Source organism: Cherax quadricarinatus, chromosome 49 (genome assembly GCF_038502225.1).
Source record: "Cherax quadricarinatus isolate ZL_2023a chromosome 49, ASM3850222v1, whole genome shotgun sequence".
NCBI classification, from domain to species: domain Eukaryota; kingdom Metazoa; phylum Arthropoda; class Malacostraca; order Decapoda; family Parastacidae; genus Cherax; species Cherax quadricarinatus.
In genome coordinates, this window is record NC_091340.1 from 22,573,318 (window position 1) to 22,591,819 (window position 18,502).

At 40.0% G+C, this 18,502-nt stretch overlaps 1 protein-coding gene across 1 annotated transcript in view; it reads left to right on the top strand.

The window, feature by feature from the left end:
• The first annotated feature begins 6,655 nt into the window (after positions 1–6,655).
• Positions 6,656–18,502, top strand: part of LOC128697066 (uncharacterized) — a 233,916-nt gene continuing 222,069 nt past the window's right edge. Inside the window, exon 1 of the mRNA XM_070095253.1 lies at positions 6,656–7,439. Within this exon, the coding sequence (XP_069951354.1) occupies positions 6,717–7,439 (723 nt within the window). The 5' untranslated portion in view covers positions 6,656–6,716. The remainder of the gene's footprint in view (positions 7,440–18,502) is intronic.

Below are 18,502 nucleotides of genomic sequence, written 5' to 3' on the forward strand. Positions count from 1 at the left end.
ATGGAACAGCCCCCTAAACAGTTCATAGTACTCCCATGTGGCGATGTTGCCACGAATACTCGCCGGGCACTTGCTATGAGTAACATCAACGTTTCCACCATAAACACATCCTCTGTCAAAGACCTCACTACGAAACGCAGCCCCACACCTCTAACTTCTACAGCAGGCGTCTACACTATACCCTGTGGGTTCTGTCCCAAGAAATATGTAGGCGAGACAGGCAGAGATCTTGCAGTCCGCCTGAATGAGCATCGAAATGCCTCTAACAGAGACGATGTAAGGTACGCCTGTGTCCTCCACAGAGACTCCACGGGACATTTGATGAACTGGAACGAGGCACAACTCGTTCTCATCGAACCAGACCTCAGACGCCGACGGTGCCTAGAAGCCTCACTAATCGCCGTCACCGACACTATAGAACGCAACACTGGAAACTACAAAATTTCAAAAACATTGGCATACATGATACTTAAGCAGCACCAACCCAACAACACAGGAGTCACATGATTTCATCGTCTACCCGTCCTCATAGGCAGAGGTTGTTTGGATAAGGACCTCCCTCGCATGGGCTAGTAGGCCTTCTACAGTGTTCCTCCATTCTTATGTTCTTATGACATTCCTCAGGTCACGTGCGTCACATCTCACTCTCCGCCTATATATATAATGTCTTTCTACCTCTGTGTGTTAGAAGTGATCAAGGTCCCAGGACCGAAACGTTTTCTAATAAATATGTTATAGTGTTTGCTTACGTGTCTTTCTAAACCAACTTGTCGGTATTTATTACCAAGGTTTATACCACACTGCGTGGTGTATACCTCAGTGTTTATACACTGTGAGGTGTACTTTTCAGTGTATATACATTGTGAGGTGTATATCTCAGTGTATATACACTTCGAGGTGTATATCTGAGTGTGAACATACAACAATGTCTAACAGTTGCTGATTAGCTTAATCAGCAACTTTAGTTAATTAGGATTTATCATGATTGATGATTCTGATGCTCCTAAATCCTCACGTGTTGACGGAGGGAGATTACTGATATTTAGTGAGAGTGAGGGGGGGTTACTGGGGTAGAGGGGATTACTGCTGTTGTGGGGGATTACTAGACTGGGGGATTACTGGTGCAGTGGGGGATGACTGGGCTAGAGGGGATTGCCGTGGAAATTGGAAGATTACTATGGTAGTAGGGGATTACTGGGGTAGTGGAGGATTACTGGGGTACAGGGGATTACTGGGGTAGTGGTAGATTACTGTGTAGTAGCGATTACTGTGGTAGTAAAGGATTAGTGGGATAGCGGAGGATTATTGAGGATTACAGGGGTAGTGGGGTTTACTAGGGTAGCGGGGATTACTGGAGTAGTGGAAGATTACTGGTCTTGTGAGGGATTACTGAGGTTGTGAGGGATTACTGAGGTTGTGAGGGATTACTAGGTTAGTGGGGATTATTGGAGAAGTAGGAGATTACTGAGACAGCTTACCTGGAGTTTACCTGGAGAGGGTTTCGGGGATCAACGCCCCCGCGGCTAGGTCTGAGACCAGGCCTCGTGGTGGATCAGGGTCTGATCAACCAGGTTGTTACTGCTGGCCACACGTAAACAGTCGTACGAACCATAGCCTGGCTGATCAGGTACTGACTTTAGGTGCCTGTCCAGTGCCTTCTTGAAGACAGACAAGGGACTGTTGGTAATCTCCCTTCTGTATGCTGGGAAGCAGTTGAACAGTCTTGGGCCCCTGACACTCAATGTGTTGTCTCTTAGCGAACTTGTAGTGCCACTTCTTCTAATTGAGTCTTTTGCTTTCGTAGGGAGTGATTTTCGTGTACAAGTTTGGTACTAATCTCTCTAGAATTTTCCAAGCGCATATTATCATGTATCTTTCTCGCCTGCATTCCAGGGAATACAAATCAAGAGAGTTCATCTGTTCCCAGTAATTTAGGTGTTTTATCATACTAAAGTGTGCTGTGAAAGTTCTCTGTACACTCTCCAAGTCAGCAATTTCGCCACCTTTGAAGAAGGCAGTTAGTGTACAGCAGTATTCCAGCCTAGAGAGAACAAGCGATTAGAAGAGAATCATCATGGGCTTGGTGTCCCTAGTTTTGAAGGTTCTCATTATCCATCCTATCATTTTCCTAGCAGATGAGGTAGATACATTGTTGTGGTCCTTGAAGGTGAGATCCTCTGACATTATCACTCCCAGATCTTTCACATTACTGTTCCTTCTGTTGTGTGATTAGAATTTGTTTTTACGTTGTTAACGTTTTAATTCCCTCAAGTTTTCCGTATCTGAGTAGTTGAAATTTCTTTTCATTGAACTTCATATTGTTTTCTGCAGCCCAGTTAAAGATTTGTTTGAAAGCCACAGAGCTGTGACTTACATCTCTGTCTATGTCAGATATGAGGATGAGGAACAGGATGGGAGCGAGTACTGTGCCTTGTGGCACAGAACTTATCACTGTAGCTGCTTCAGACTTCACCTGTTCTGTTTTCTATTACATTTTGTGTTCTATTTGTTATGAAGTTATAGATCCATCTACCAACTTTTCCTGTTATTCCTTTGTCACGCATTTTGTGCGCTATTACACCATGGTCGCACTTGTTGAAGGCTCTCGCAATGTCTGTGTATACTACATATGCATTTTGTTTATTCTCTACAGCATCCAAGTCCTTTTCATAGTGATCCAGTAGCTGGGACAGACAGGAGCGACCTGCACTAAACCCATGTTGCCCTGGGTTGTGTAATTGATGGGTATCTTGGTGGTTGGCGATCATATTTCTTAGAACTCTTTCAAAGATTTTATGATATGGGATGTTAGTGCTATCAGTCTGTAGTTCTTTACCACTGCTTTAATGCCACCTTTGTGGAGTGGGGCTGTGTCTGTTGTTTTTAGTGAGTGGGATGACCCCTGTGTCCATGCTCCCTCTCCACGGAATGAAGGCACGTGACAGGGGCTTCTTGCAGTTCTTGACGAACACAGTTTCACAAACCAGAGCCTAGGCATAGGCATGTCATTAATTTCCTATTTGAAGTCTTGTGGTGTTAGAATAATATCAGAGGTTTTTGAAGTAACCAAATTTTGAGTCTCATTCAGTAAAAAATCATTTAGAATTTTAGATTGTCGACTCTGAGTCTGGGTAGTGGCTCGCTGAACACTGAATCGTATTGGGACTTTAGTATCTCACTCATTTCTTTTCTGTCATCTGTGTATGTCCTATCTCGTCTAAGCAGAGGTCCAGTATTGAATGTTGCTCTCGCCTTACGTTCGGCGTAGGAGAAGAAGTAATTCGGGTTTCTTTCAATTTCATTATTGGCTCTAAGCTCTTCCTGAGATTCTTGTCTCCTGTAAGATTCATTAAGCTTAAGTTCGATATTTCCAATTTCCCTGACCACTGCCTCCCTTCGTATTTCAGATATACTGGGGCCTCTCATCAGCTTTATGATTCTTCGCCTTCGCCTATATACGGAGCGTCTCTCTCTAGTTTACATCTTCTCTTTCTTTTTCTTAATAGAATGTGCCTTGAGCAGACCTCAAGTGCCACAGAGTTATTTTTTTCTAGGCAAAGGTTTGGATCCGTGTTATTTAGGATATTTTATCAGCTTGTTTCATTTAGCAAACTGTTGACTTGTTCCCACTGTATGTTTTTGTTACTGAAGTTGAATTTTGTGAAGACACCCTCATGACTGATGACATTTTCCTGGTCAGGAGACCTGTGTATACATGTCTGTACCTCTATTATGTTGTGATCTGAGTGTAATGTTTTTGATTCGGTTAAATTATGTATCAGATCATCACTGTTAGTGAAGATGAAGTCCAGTGTATTTTCTAGTCTAGTAGGCTCTATTATTTGCTGGTTTAAGGTGAATTTGGTGCAGAGATTTAATAGCTCGTGTGTGTGTGAATTATCATCTGAGCTGCCTCCTGGGATGATCTCTGCTAAAATATTATTTGCTACACTCCTCCATTTTAAGTGTCTGAAGTTGAAATCTCCCAGTAGCAATATGTTTGGGGCAGGAGTTGGGAGATTTTCCAGACACTGGTCAGTTTTCAAAAGCTGTTCCTGGAATTGCTGGGAAGTTGTATCCAGAGGCTTGTATACCACCACAATGATAAGGTTTTGGTTTTCAATCTTTATTACCATAACTTCAACTACAAAAAACTACAGACCCAATAGCGCTAACATCCCATATAATAAAAGTCTTTGAAAGGGTTGTAAGAAACATGATCGCCAACCATCAGTTACACAACCCAGGGCAACACGGGTTTAGAGCAGGTCGCTCCTGCCTGTCCCAGCTACTGGATCACCTTATGCTGTAGAGGATAAACAAAATACAGATGTAGCATTCACAGACTATGCAAAGGCTTTGACAAGTGTGACTATGGTGTAATAGCACACAAAATGCGTGATAAAGGAATAACAAGAAAAGTTGGTGGATGAATCTATAATTTCCTAACAAATAGAACAAAAATAGTAGTAGTAAACAGAGTAAAGTCTGAGGCAGCTACTGTGAAAAGCTGTGTTCCACAAGGCACAGTACTCGCTCCCATTCTATTCCTCATCCTCACGTCTGACATAGACAGAGATGTAAGCCATCTGTGTCTTCCTTTGCGGATGACACCCGAATTACCATGGCAGTGACGTCACCTCCATCGAAGACACTGCAAGACTCCCAGCGGACATCAACCAAACCTTCAAATAAGCCACTCCAAACAATATGAAGTTCAATGAAGAGAAATTTCAACTACTCAGATATGGAAAACTATAGGAAATTAAAACTGTATCAGGGTATATGACAAATTCTAACAATACAAAAGAGGGAAAAAGTAATGTGAAGGACCTGGGAGTGATAATGTCAGAGGATCTCACCTTCAAGGACCACAACAATGTATCTACCGCATCAGCTAGGAAAATGATAGGATGGATAATGAGAACCTTCAAAACTAGGGACACCAAGCCCATAATGATTCTTTTCAAATCGCTTGTTCTCTCTAGGCTGGAATACTGCTGTACACTAACGGCCCCCTTCAAGGCAGGTGAAATTTCTGACTTGGAGAGTGTACAAAAAATTACACGGTACACGTAAGTATGATAAGGCACCTAAATTACTGGGAATGGTTGAAGGCCCTTAATTTGCATTCCCTTGAATGTAGGCGAGAGAGATACACGATAATGTACACTTGGAAAATCCTAAAGGGATTAGTACCAAACTTGCACACGAAAATCACTGTCTATGAAAGCAAAAGACTCAGCAGGAGATGCAACATTTCCTCAGTGAAAAGAAGGGGAGCCACGAGTACACTGAGAGACAACACAAAAAGTGTCAGACTGTTCAACTGCCTCCCAGCACACATAAGGGGGATTACCAACAGACTCCTGGCCGTCCTCAAGAAGGCACTGGACAGCACCTAAAGTCAGTACTTGACCAGCCGGGCTGTGGCTCGTGCATCAGTTTGTGTGTGGCCAGCAGTAACAGCCTGGTTGATCAGACCCTGGTTCACCACGAGGTCTGGTCTCAGACAGACCGAGCCATTGGGGCGTTGAAACCCAAAACCCTCTCCAGGTATACTCCAGATATCCATTATTTGAGATGTTTAGTAGTTTAGTAGCAAATGAGCGCCTCTGTGACATACTGGCCCCCTCCCCCATGTTGCCTGTTCACTCTGTCACATCGGAACAGGTTATAACCTGGGATCCATATTTCGTTGTAATAATGATCCTTTATGTGGGTCTCTGTGAGAGCTGCAAACATTGCATTTGACTCCGGCACAGTGAGGGATTACTGGGAGAGTGAGTAATTACTGAGACAGTGACGAATTTCTGGGACAATGAGGGATTACTGGGACCGTGAGGGATTACTAGGACAGTGAGGGATTACTGGGACAGTGAGAGATTACAGACAATGAGGGATTACTGGGACAGTGAGGGATTACTGAAACAGTAAGGGATTACTGTTACAGTGAAACTCTACTGGGATAGTGAGTGATTACTTGGACAGTAGGAGATTACTGGGACAGTAGAGGATTAACTGGGACATTGAGGGATTGCTGGGACAGTGAGGGATTACTGGGACAGTGAGGGATTACTGGGACCGTGAGGGATTACTAGGACAGTGAGGGATTACTGAGACAGGTACTGCATGATAGTGAACAACTTTCACTGTTTGGTTTCACCATTGTTCACCGCAGGTCAAGAATACTTTATTGTCTAAAATAGTGATTAATATAAACTAATAGTGTATATGCACCGAGATAGACACAATTCTCGGAGTGTATACATTGAAATATATAAATTATACCTCTTAGTGGATATACACTGAGATATATAGACTTTTCAGTGTATATACACTGGGAGATACACCTCTCAGTGTATAAATACTGAAAAATACTCACCTCATTGTATGTAAACTGAGAGACATATTTTATATATACACTGAGATATACACCTCTGTGTATACGCTGTGAGACACACACCTCTCAGTGTATATACACTGAGAGAAACATACCTCAGTGTATGTAAACTGAGAGATATACACCATTCTGTGTATACACACAGTGACATCTATTGCCTCACTGTGTGTGTGTTTGCTCAGTGTTTCTCCGGTTCACGGGCAAATCAGTCGGTGTTATTTTCTATGAAGGAGAGATAAGAGTGGGCGGGATGATAAGATAAGACTAGCGTGCGCACCAAGGCTGGTTCCGGCTGATTCAGTCTTGAAGAACCATGACAAGCGGACCTGAAGGCACTGGCAGCAGTGAAGGCACTGTTATTAATGACCCTGCCGTCCCTGGCACCCTGCAGAACCTGCCGCTGGCACTGCAGGAGCTACTGCAGCGCACTGGGTACCTGCTGGTGCAGGAGAACGGTCAGAGACGGTACGGTCCACCTCCAGGCTGGGAGGGTCCCAGTCCCCCTAAGGGCTGTGAGGTCTTTATTGGGAAAATCCCCAGGGACCTGTTTGAAGATGAATTGGTCCCTGTAATGGAGCGAGCCGGGAAGATCTACGAAGTCCGTTTGATGATGGACATCAACGGGAACAACAGAGGGTACGGCTTCGCGCAGTACACCTCCAAACAGGAGGCAGAGAATGCACTTCGACTCCTCAATAACATCGAAGTGCGCCCTAAGAAGTACCTGGGTGTGACCCGTAGCGTTGACAACAACCGCCTTTTCGTCGGGGGCATCCCTAAGTGTCGGGGCCGCGAAGAGGTGCTGGAGGAGATGAAGCGGGTAACGGAGGGCGTAGTGAAGATCATCCTCTATCCATCTATCAACGATAGAACGAAGAATAGAGGCTACGCCTTCGTGGAGTATACCAGTCACAAGGCAGCGGCCATGGCCAGGAGAAAACTCTTCTCAGGTCGAATCCTGCTCTGGGGGTCGACTGAAGTCAAGGTCGACTGGGCAGAGCCAGAGATCGATGTTGATAATGACATCATGTCAAAGGTTAGTCAGTAATGATGTCTCGTAACAACGGCAGAGCGCTAAATGAGTAAGGGTTCCTCAAAAGGACCTGCCGAGCATGGGTCAGTAAACCGTATTTCTCATATATATACAGTGACATGTGTTTATTTTATTGTATATACACTGAGAAGTGTATATACCAGTGTATATACACTGAGAAGTGTATATACCAGTGTATATACACTGAGAGGTGTATATACCAGTGTATATACACTGAGAGGTGTATATACCAGTGTATATACACTGAGAGGTGTATATACCAGTGTATATACACTGAGAGGTGTATATACCAGTGAATATACACTGAGAAGTGTATATACCAGTGTATATACACTCTGAGAGGTATATCTCAGTGTATATGCACTCAGAGGTATATATCAGTGTATATACACAGATAGGTGTGAATCTCGTTGTATATACACCAAGATGTATGCCACTGTATATATGCAATGGGAGGTGAAAATCTCTTTGTGTATATACACTGCGGTTTATGTATCTCAGTGTATATACACTGCGGTTTATGTATCTCAGTGTATATAAACTGGTAGTTTACATTAATCAGTATTTTGGGTATTAAAATATTCATGACTGGAGGTTAGGTTAGGTTAGGTTAGGTTAGGTTAGGTTAGGTTAGGTTAGGTTAGGTTAGGTTAGGTTAGGTTAGGTTAGGTTCGGTTAGGTTAGGTTAGGTTAGGTTAGGTTAGGTTAGGTTAGGTTAGGTTAGGTTAGGTTAGGTTCGGTTAGGTTAGGTTAGGTTAGGTTAGGTTAGGTTAGGTTAGGTTAGGTTAGGTTAGGTTAGGTAAGGTTCGTCAGGAAACAGGACAAATGTGTCCTGACGCGGGTCTCAGTGTATAGCTGTCATGCAGCCTTAATGACCCTCATGTAGTAGATAGTCTTGAAACCTAACACACAAACCATGGTGTAGTAGATAGGGTTGAACCTAATTGCTTGTGTTATTGTGGGTTATTACCCTGATAGGTTTACAATCCATAGTCAGTCTATTAATTAATCAGAAATAATCCTTCCAGCCCCAAAAACTCATGATAATTGTTGGAACAGGCAGGCTGGTAAAAGATTTGCACTCTGGCCTTCACTAAAACTTAACACGAATTCTGTAGTGGGTTAGTAGTGCCATCTATTGGCACTCTGGTCTACCAGGAAGAACGTGTGGGTTGAATCACAGCTCCTGAACCCTGGTGAACAAGGTAGACTTAACCCAGAAACATTGTACTGACCTATATATAGTTGTGAGGGTCGATTCACAGCTCCTGGACCATGTTGAAAGTCATGTAGAAATTATCAGTATTTTTCAATTTGAAGTTATTGGTAGAGTTAGAGATATCTCACATTACTCAGGTTAGAGATATCTCACATTACTCAGGTTAGAGATATCTCACATTACTCAGGTTAGAGATATCTCACATTACTCAGGTTAGAGATATCTCACATTACTCAGGTTAGAGCTATCTCACATTACTCAGGTTAGAGCTATCTCACATTACTCAGGTTAGAGATATCTCACATTACTCAGGTTAGAGATATCTCACATTACTCAGGTTAGAGCTATCTCACATTACTCAGGTTAGAGATATCTCACATTACTCAGGTTAGAGCTATCTCACATTACTCAGATTAGAGCTATCTCACATTACTCAGGTTAGTGATATCTCAGATTACTCAGGTTAGTGATATCTCACATTACTCAGGTTAGAGCTATCTCACATTACTCAGGTTAGAGATATCTCACATTACTCAGGTTAGAGCTATCTCACATTACTCAGGTTAGAGATATCTCACATTACTCAGGTTAGAGCTATCTCACATTACTCAGGTTAGAGATATCTCACATTACTCAGGTTAGAGCTATCTCACATTACTCAGGTTAGAGCTATCTCACATTACTCAGGTTAGAGATATCTCACATTACTCAGGTTAGAGCTATCTCACATTACTCAGGTTAGAGATATCTCACATTACTCAGGTTAGAGATATCTCACATTACTCAGGTTAGAGATATCTCACATTACTCAGGTTAGAGATATCTCACATTACTCAGGTTAGAGCTATCTCACATTACTCAGGTTAGAGATATCTCACATTACTCAGGTTAGAGATATCTCACATTACTCAGGTTAGAGATATCTCACATTACTCAGGTTAGAGATATCTCACATTACTCAGGTTAGAGATATCTCACATTACTCAGGTTAGAGATATCTCACATTACTCAGGTTAGAGATATCTCACATTACTCAGGTTAGAGATATCTCACATTACTCAGGTTAGAGATATCTCACATTACTCAGGTTAGAGATATCTCACATTACTCAGGTTAGAGATATCTCACATTACTCAGGTTAGAGATATCTCACATTACTCAGGTTAGAGATATCTCACATTACTCAGGTTAGAGATATCTCACATTACTCAGGTTAGAGATATCTCACATTACTCAGGTTAGAGATATCTCACATTACTCAGGTTAGAGCTATCTCACATTACTCAGGTTAGAGATATCTCACATTACTCAGGTTAGAGCTATCTCACATTACTCAGGTTAGAGCTATCTCACATTACTCAGGTTAGAGCTATCTCACATTACTCAGGTTAGAGATATCTCACATTACTCAGGTTAGAGATATCTCACATTACTCAGGTTAGAGATATCTCACATTACTCAGGTTAGAGCTATCTCACATTACTCAGGTTAGAGATATCTCACATTACTCAGGTTAGAGATATCTCACATTACTCAGGTTAGAGATATCTCACATTACTCAGGTTAGAGATATCTCACATTACTCAGGTTAGAGCTATCTCACATTACTCAGGTTAGAGATATCTCACATTACTCAGGTTAGAGATATCTCACATTACTCAGGTTAGAGCTATCTCACATTACTCAGGTTAGAGATATCTCACATTACTCAGGTTAGAGATATCTCACATTACTCAGGTTAGAGATATCTCACATTACTCAGGTTAGAGATATCTCACATTACTCAGGTTAGAGATATCTCACATTACTCAGGTTAGAGATATCTCACATTACTCAGGTTAGAGATATCTCACATTACTCAGGTTAGAGATATCTCACATTACTCAGGTTAGAGATATCTCACATTACTCAGGTTAGAGATATCTCACTCAGGTTAGAGATATCTCACATTACTCAGGTTAGAGATATCTCACATTACTCAGGTTAGAGATATCTCACATTACTCAGGTTAGAGATATCTCACATTACTCAGGTTAGAGATATCTCACATTACTCAGGTTAGAGCTATCTCACATTACTCAGGTTAGAGCTATCTCACATTACTCAGGTTAGAGCTATCTCACATTACTCAGGTTAGAGATATCTCACATTACTCAGGTTAGAGATATCTCACATTACTCAGGTTAGAGATATCTCACATTACTCAGGTTAGAGATATCTCACATTACTCAGGTTAGAGATATCTCACATTACTCAGGTTAGAGATATCTCACATTACTCAGGTTAGAGATATCTCACATTACTCAGGTTAGAGATATCTCACATTACTCAGGTTAGAGCTATCTCACATTACTCAGGTTAGAGATATCTCACATTACTCAGGTTAGAGCTATCTCACATTACTCAGGTTAGAGATATCTCACATTACTCAGGTTAGAGATATCTCACATTACTCAGGTTAGAGCTATCTCACATTACTCAGGTTAGAGCTATCTCACATTACTCAGGTTAGAGATATCTCACATTACTCAGGTTAGAGCTATCTCACATTACTCAGGTTAGAGCTATCTCACATTACTCAGGTTAGAGCTATCTCACATTACTCAGGTTAGAGCTATCTCACATTACTCAGGTTAGAGCTATCTCACATTACTCAGGTTAGAGATATCTCACATTACTCAGGTTAGAGATATCTCACATTACTCAGGTTAGAGATATCTCACATTACTCAGGTTAGAGATATCTCACATTACTCAGGTTAGAGATATCTCACATTACTCAGGTTAGAGATATCTCACATTACTGAGGTTAGAGATATCTCACATTACTCAGGTTAGAGCTATCTCACATTACTCAGGTTAGAGATATCTCACATTACTCAGGTTAGAGATATCTCACATTACTCAGGTTAGAGATATCTCACATTACTCAGGTTAGAGATATCTCACATTACTCAGGTTAGAGATATCTCACATTACTCAGGTTAGAGATATCTCACATTACTCAGGTTAGAGATATCTCACATTACTCAGGTTAGAGATATCTCACATTACTCAGGTTAGAGCTATCTCACATTACTCAGGTTAGAGCTATCTCACATTACTCAGGTTAGAGCTATCTCACATTACTCAGGTTAGAGATATCTCACATTACTCAGGTTAGAGATATCTCACATTACTCAGGTTAGAGATATCTCACATTACTCAGGTTAGAGATATCTCACATTACTCAGGTTAGAGATATCTCACATTACTCAGGTTAGAGATATCTCACATTACTCAGGTTAGAGATATCTCACATTACTCAGGTTAGAGCTATCTCACATTACTCAGGTTAGAGATATCTCACATTACTCAGGTTAGAGCTATCTCACATTACTCAGGTTAGAGATATCTCACATTACTCAGGTTAGAGATATCTCACATTACTCAGGTTAGAGCTATCTCACATTACTCAGGTTAGAGCTATCTCACATTACTCAGGTTAGAGATATCTCACATTACTCAGGTTAGAGCTATCTCACATTACTCAGGTTAGAGCTATCTCACATTACTCAGGTTAGAGCTATCTCACATTACTCAGGTTAGAGCTATCTCACATTACTCAGGTTAGAGCTATCTCACATTACTCAGGTTAGAGATATCTCACATTACTCAGGTTAGAGATATCTCACATTACTCAGGTTAGAGATATCTCACATTACTCAGGTTAGAGATATCTCACATTACTCAGGTTAGAGCTATCTCACATTACTCAGGTTAGAGATATCTCACATTACTCAGGTTAGAGCTATCTCACATTACTCAGGTTAGAGCTATCTCACATTACTCAGGTTAGAGATATCTCACATTACTCAGGTTAGAGATATCTCACATTACTCAGGTTAGAGATATCTCACATTACTCAGGTTAGAGATATCTCACATTACTCAGGTTAGAGATATCTCACATTACTCAGGTTAGAGCTATCTCACATTACTCAGGTTAGAGATATCTCACATTACTCAGGTTAGAGATATCTCACATTACTCAGGTTAGAGCTATCTCACATTACTCAGGTTAGAGCTATCTCACATTACTCAGGTTAGAGCTATCTCACATTACTCAGGTTAGAGCTATCTCACATTACTCAGGTTAGAGATATCTCACATTACTCAGGTTAGAGATATCTCACATTACTCAGGTTAGAGATATCTCACATTACTCAGGTTAGAGCTATCTCACATTACTCAGGTTAGAGCTATCTCACATTACTCAGGTTAGAGCTATCTCACATTACTCAGGTTAGAGCTATCTCACATTACTCAGGTTAGAGCTATCTCACATTACTCAGGTTAGAGATATCTCACATTACTCAGGTTAGAGATATCTCACATTACTCAGGTTAGAGATATCTCACATTACTCAGGTTAGAGCTATCTCACATTACTCAGGTTAGAGCTATCTCACATTACTCAGGTTAGAGCTATCTCACATTACTCAGGTTAGAGCTATCTCACATTACTCAGGTTAGAGATATCTCACATTACTCAGGTTAGAGATATCTCACATTACTCAGGTTAGAGATATCTCACATTACTCAGGTTAGAGCTATCTCACATTACTCAGGTTAGAGATATCTCACATTACTCAGGTTAGAGCTATCTCACATTACTCAGGTTAGAGCTATCTCACATTACTCAGGTTAGAGCTATCTCACATTACTCAGGTTAGAGATATCTCACATTACTCAGGTTAGAGATATCTCACATTACTCAGGTTAGAGATATCTCACATTACTCAGGTTAGAGCTATCTCACATTACTCAGGTTAGAGCTATCTCACATTACTCAGGTTAGAGCTATCTCACATTACTCAGGTTAGAGCTATCTCACATTACTCAGGTTAGAGATATCTCACATTACTCAGGTTAGTGATATCTCACATTACTCAGGTTAGAGATATCTCACATTACTCAGGTTAGTGATATCTCACATTACTCAGGTTAGAGCTATCTCACATTACTCAGGTTAGTGATATCTCACATTACTCAGGTTAGAGCTATCTCACATTACTCAGGTTAGTGATATCTCACATTACTCAGGTTAGAGATATCTCACATTACTCAGGTTAGTGATATCTCACATTACTCAGGTTAGAGCTATCTCACATTACTCAGGTTAGTGATATCTCACATTACTCAGGTTAGTGATATCTCACATTACTCAGGTTAGTGATATCTCACATTACTCAGGTTAGAGCTATCTCACATTACTCAGGTTAGTGATATCTCACATTACTCAGGTTAGTGATATCTCACATTACTCAGGTTAGAGATATCTCACATTACTCAGGTTAGTGATATCTCACATTACTCAGGTTAGTGATATCTCACATTACTCAGGTTAGAGCTATCTCACATTACTCAGGTTAGTGATATCTCACATTACTCAGGTTAGTGATATCTCACATTACTCAGGTTAGAGATATCTCACATTACTCAGGTTAGTGATATCTCACATTACTCAGGTTAGTGATATCTCACATTACTCAGGTTAGTGATATCTCACATTACTCAGGTTAGTGATATCTCACATTACTCAGGTTAGAGCTATCTCACATTACTCAGGTTAGAGATATCTCACATTACTCAGGTTAGAGATATCTCACATTACTCAGGTTAGTGATATCTCACATTACTCAGGTTAGTGATATCTCACATTACTCAGGTTAGTGATATCTCACATTACTCAGGTTAGTGATATCTCACATTACTCAGGTTAGTGATATCTCACATTACTCAGGTTAGAGCTATCTCACATTACTCAGGTTAGAGATATCTCACATTACTCAGGTTAGAGATATCTCACATTACTCAGGTTAGAGATATCTCACATTACTCAGGTTAGAGATATCTCACATTACTCAGGTTAGAGATATCTCACATTACTCAGGTTAGAGATATCTCACATTACTCAGGTTAGAGATATCTCACATTACTCAGGTTAGAGATATCTCACATTACTCAGGTTAGAGCTATCTCACATTACTCAGGTTAGAGCTATCTCACATTACTCAGGTTAGAGATATCTCACATTACTCAGGTTAGAGATATCTCACATTACTCAGGTTAGAGATATCTCACATTACTCAGGTTAGAGATATCTCACATTACTCAGGTTAGTGATATCTCACATTACTCAGGTTAGAGCTATCTCACATTACTCAGGTTAGTGATATCTCACATTACTCAGGTTAGTGATATCTCACATTACTCAGGTTAGTGATATCTCACATTACTCAGGTTAGAGCTATCTCACATTACTCAGGTTAGTGATATCTCACATTACTCAGGTTAGTGATATCTCACATTACTCAGGTTAGAGATATCTCACATTACTCAGGTTAGTGATATCTCACATTACTCAGGTTAGTGATATCTCACATTACTCAGGTTAGAGCTATCTCACATTACTCAGGTTAGTGATATCTCACATTACTCAGGTTAGTGATATCTCACATTACTCAGGTTAGAGATATCTCACATTACTCAGGTTAGTGATATCTCACATTACTCAGGTTAGTGATATCTCACATTACTCAGGTTAGTGATATCTCACATTACTCAGGTTAGTGATATCTCACATTACTCAGGTTAGAGCTATCTCACATTACTCAGGTTAGAGATATCTCACATTACTCAGGTTAGAGATATCTCACATTACTCAGGTTAGTGATATCTCACATTACTCAGGTTAGTGATATCTCACATTACTCAGGTTAGTGATATCTCACATTACTCAGGTTAGTGATATCTCACATTACTCAGGTTAGTGATATCTCACATTACTCAGGTTAGAGCTATCTCACATTACTCAGGTTAGAGATATCTCACATTACTCAGGTTAGAGATATCTCACATTACTCAGGTTAGAGATATCTCACATTACTCAGGTTAGAGATATCTCACATTACTCAGGTTAGAGATATCTCACATTACTCAGGTTAGAGATATCTCACATTACTCAGGTTAGAGATATCTCACATTACTCAGGTTAGAGATATCTCACATTACTCAGGTTAGAGCTATCTCACATTACTCAGGTTAGAGCTATCTCACATTACTCAGGTTAGAGCTATCTCACATTACTCAGGTTAGAGCTATCTCACATTACTCAGGTTAGAGATATCTCACATTACTCAGGTTAGTGATATCTCACATTACTCAGGTTAGAGATATCTCACATTACTCAGGTTAGTGATATCTCACATTACTCAGGTTAGAGCTATCTCACATTACTCAGGTTAGTGATATCTCACATTACTCAGGTTAGAGCTATCTCACATTACTCAGGTTAGTGATATCTCACATTACTCAGGTTAGAGATATCTCACATTACTCAGGTTAGTGATATCTCACATTACTCAGGTTAGAGCTATCTCACATTACTCAGGTTAGTGATATCTCACATTACTCAGGTTAGTGATATCTCACATTACTCAGGTTAGTGATATCTCACATTACTCAGGTTAGAGCTATCTCACATTACTCAGGTTAGTGATATCTCACATTACTCAGGTTAGTGATATCTCACATTACTCAGGTTAGAGATATCTCACATTACTCAGGTTAGTGATATCTCACATTACTCAGGTTAGTGATATCTCACATTACTCAGGTTAGAGCTATCTCACATTACTCAGGTTAGTGATATCTCACATTACTCAGGTTAGTGATATCTCACATTACTCAGGTTAGAGATATCTCACATTACTCAGGTTAGTGATATCTCACATTACTCAGGTTAGTGATATCTCACATTACTCAGGTTAGTGATATCTCACATTACTCAGGTTAGTGATATCTCACATTACTCAGGTTAGAGCTATCTCACATTACTCAGGTTAGAGATATCTCACATTACTCAGGTTAGAGATATCTCACATTACTCAGGTTAGTGATATCTCACATTACTCAGGTTAGTGATATCTCACATTACTCAGCTTAGTGATATCTCACATTACTCAGGTTAGTGATATCTCACATTACTCAGGTTAGTGATATCTCACATTACTCAGGTTAGAGCTATCTCACATTACTCAGGTTAGAGATATCTCACATTACTCAGGTTAGAGATATCTCACATTACTCAGGTTAGAGATATCTCACATTACTCAGGTTAGAGATATCTCACATTACTCAGGTTAGAGATATCTCACATTACTCAGGTTAGAGATATCTCACATTACTCAGGTTAGAGATATCTCACATTACTCAGGTTAGAGATATCTCACATTACTCAGGTTAGAGCTATCTCACATTACTCAGGTTAGAGCTATCTCACATTACTCAGGTTAGAGATATCTCACATTACTCAGGTTAGAGATATCTCACATTACTCAGGTTAGAGATATCTCACATTACTCAGGTTAGAGATATCTCACATTACTCAGGTTAGTGATATCTCACATTACTCAGGTTAGAGCTATCTCACATTACTCAGGTTAGTGATATCTCACATTACTCAGGTTAGTGATATCTCACATTACTAAGGTTAGTGATATCTCACATTACTCAGGTTAGAGCTATCTCACATTACTCAGGTTAGTGATATCTCACATTACTCAGGTTAGTGATATCTCACATTACTCAGGTTAGAGATATCTCACATTACTCAGGTTAGTGATATCTCACATTACTCAGGTTAGTGATATCTCACATTACTCAGGTTAGAGCTATCTCACATTACTCAGGTTAGTGATATCTCACATTACTCAGGTTAGTGATATCTCACATTACTCAGGTTAGAGATATCTCACATTACTCAGGTTAGTGATATCTCACATTACTCAGGTTAGTGATATCTCACATTACTCAGGTTAGTGATATCTCACATTACTCAGGTTAGTGATATCTCACATTACTCAGGTTAGAGCTATCTCACATTACTCAGGTTAGAGATATCTCACATTACTCAGGTTAGAGATATCTCACATTACTCAGGTTAGTGATATCTCACATTACTCAGGTTAGTGATATCTCACATTACTCAGGTTAGTGATATCTCACATTACTCAGGTTAGTGATATCTCACATTACTCAGGTTAGTGATATCTCACATTACTCAGGTTAGAGCTATCTCACATTACTCAGGTTAGAGATATCTCACATTACTCAGGTTAGAGATATCTCACATTACTCAGGTTAGAGATATCTCACATTACTCAGGTTAGAGATATCTCACATTACTCAGGTTAGAGATATCTCACATTACTCAGGTTAGAGATATCTCACATTACTCAGGTTAGAGATATCTCACATTACTCAGGTTAGAGATATCTCACATTACTCAGGTTAGAGATATCTCACATTACTCAGGTTAGAGATATCTCACATTACTCAGGTTAGAGATATCTCACATTACTCAGGTTAGAGATATCTCACATTACTCAGGTTAGTGATATCTCACATTACTCAGGTTAGAGATATCTCACATTACTCAGGTTAGAGATATCTCACATTACTCAGGTTAGTGATATCTCACATTACTCAGGTTAGAGATATCTCACATTACTCAGGTTAGAGATATCTCACATTACTCAGGTTAGTGATATCTCACATTACTCAGGTTAGAGATATCTCACATTACTCAGGTTAGTGATATCTCACATTACTCAGGTTAGAGATATCTCACATTACTCAGGTTAGAGATATCTCACATTACTCAGGTTAGAGCTATCTCACATTACTCAGGTTAGAGATATCTCACATTACTCAGGTTAGAGATATCTCACATTACTCAGGTTAGAGATATCTCACATTACTCAGGTTAGAGCTATCTCACATT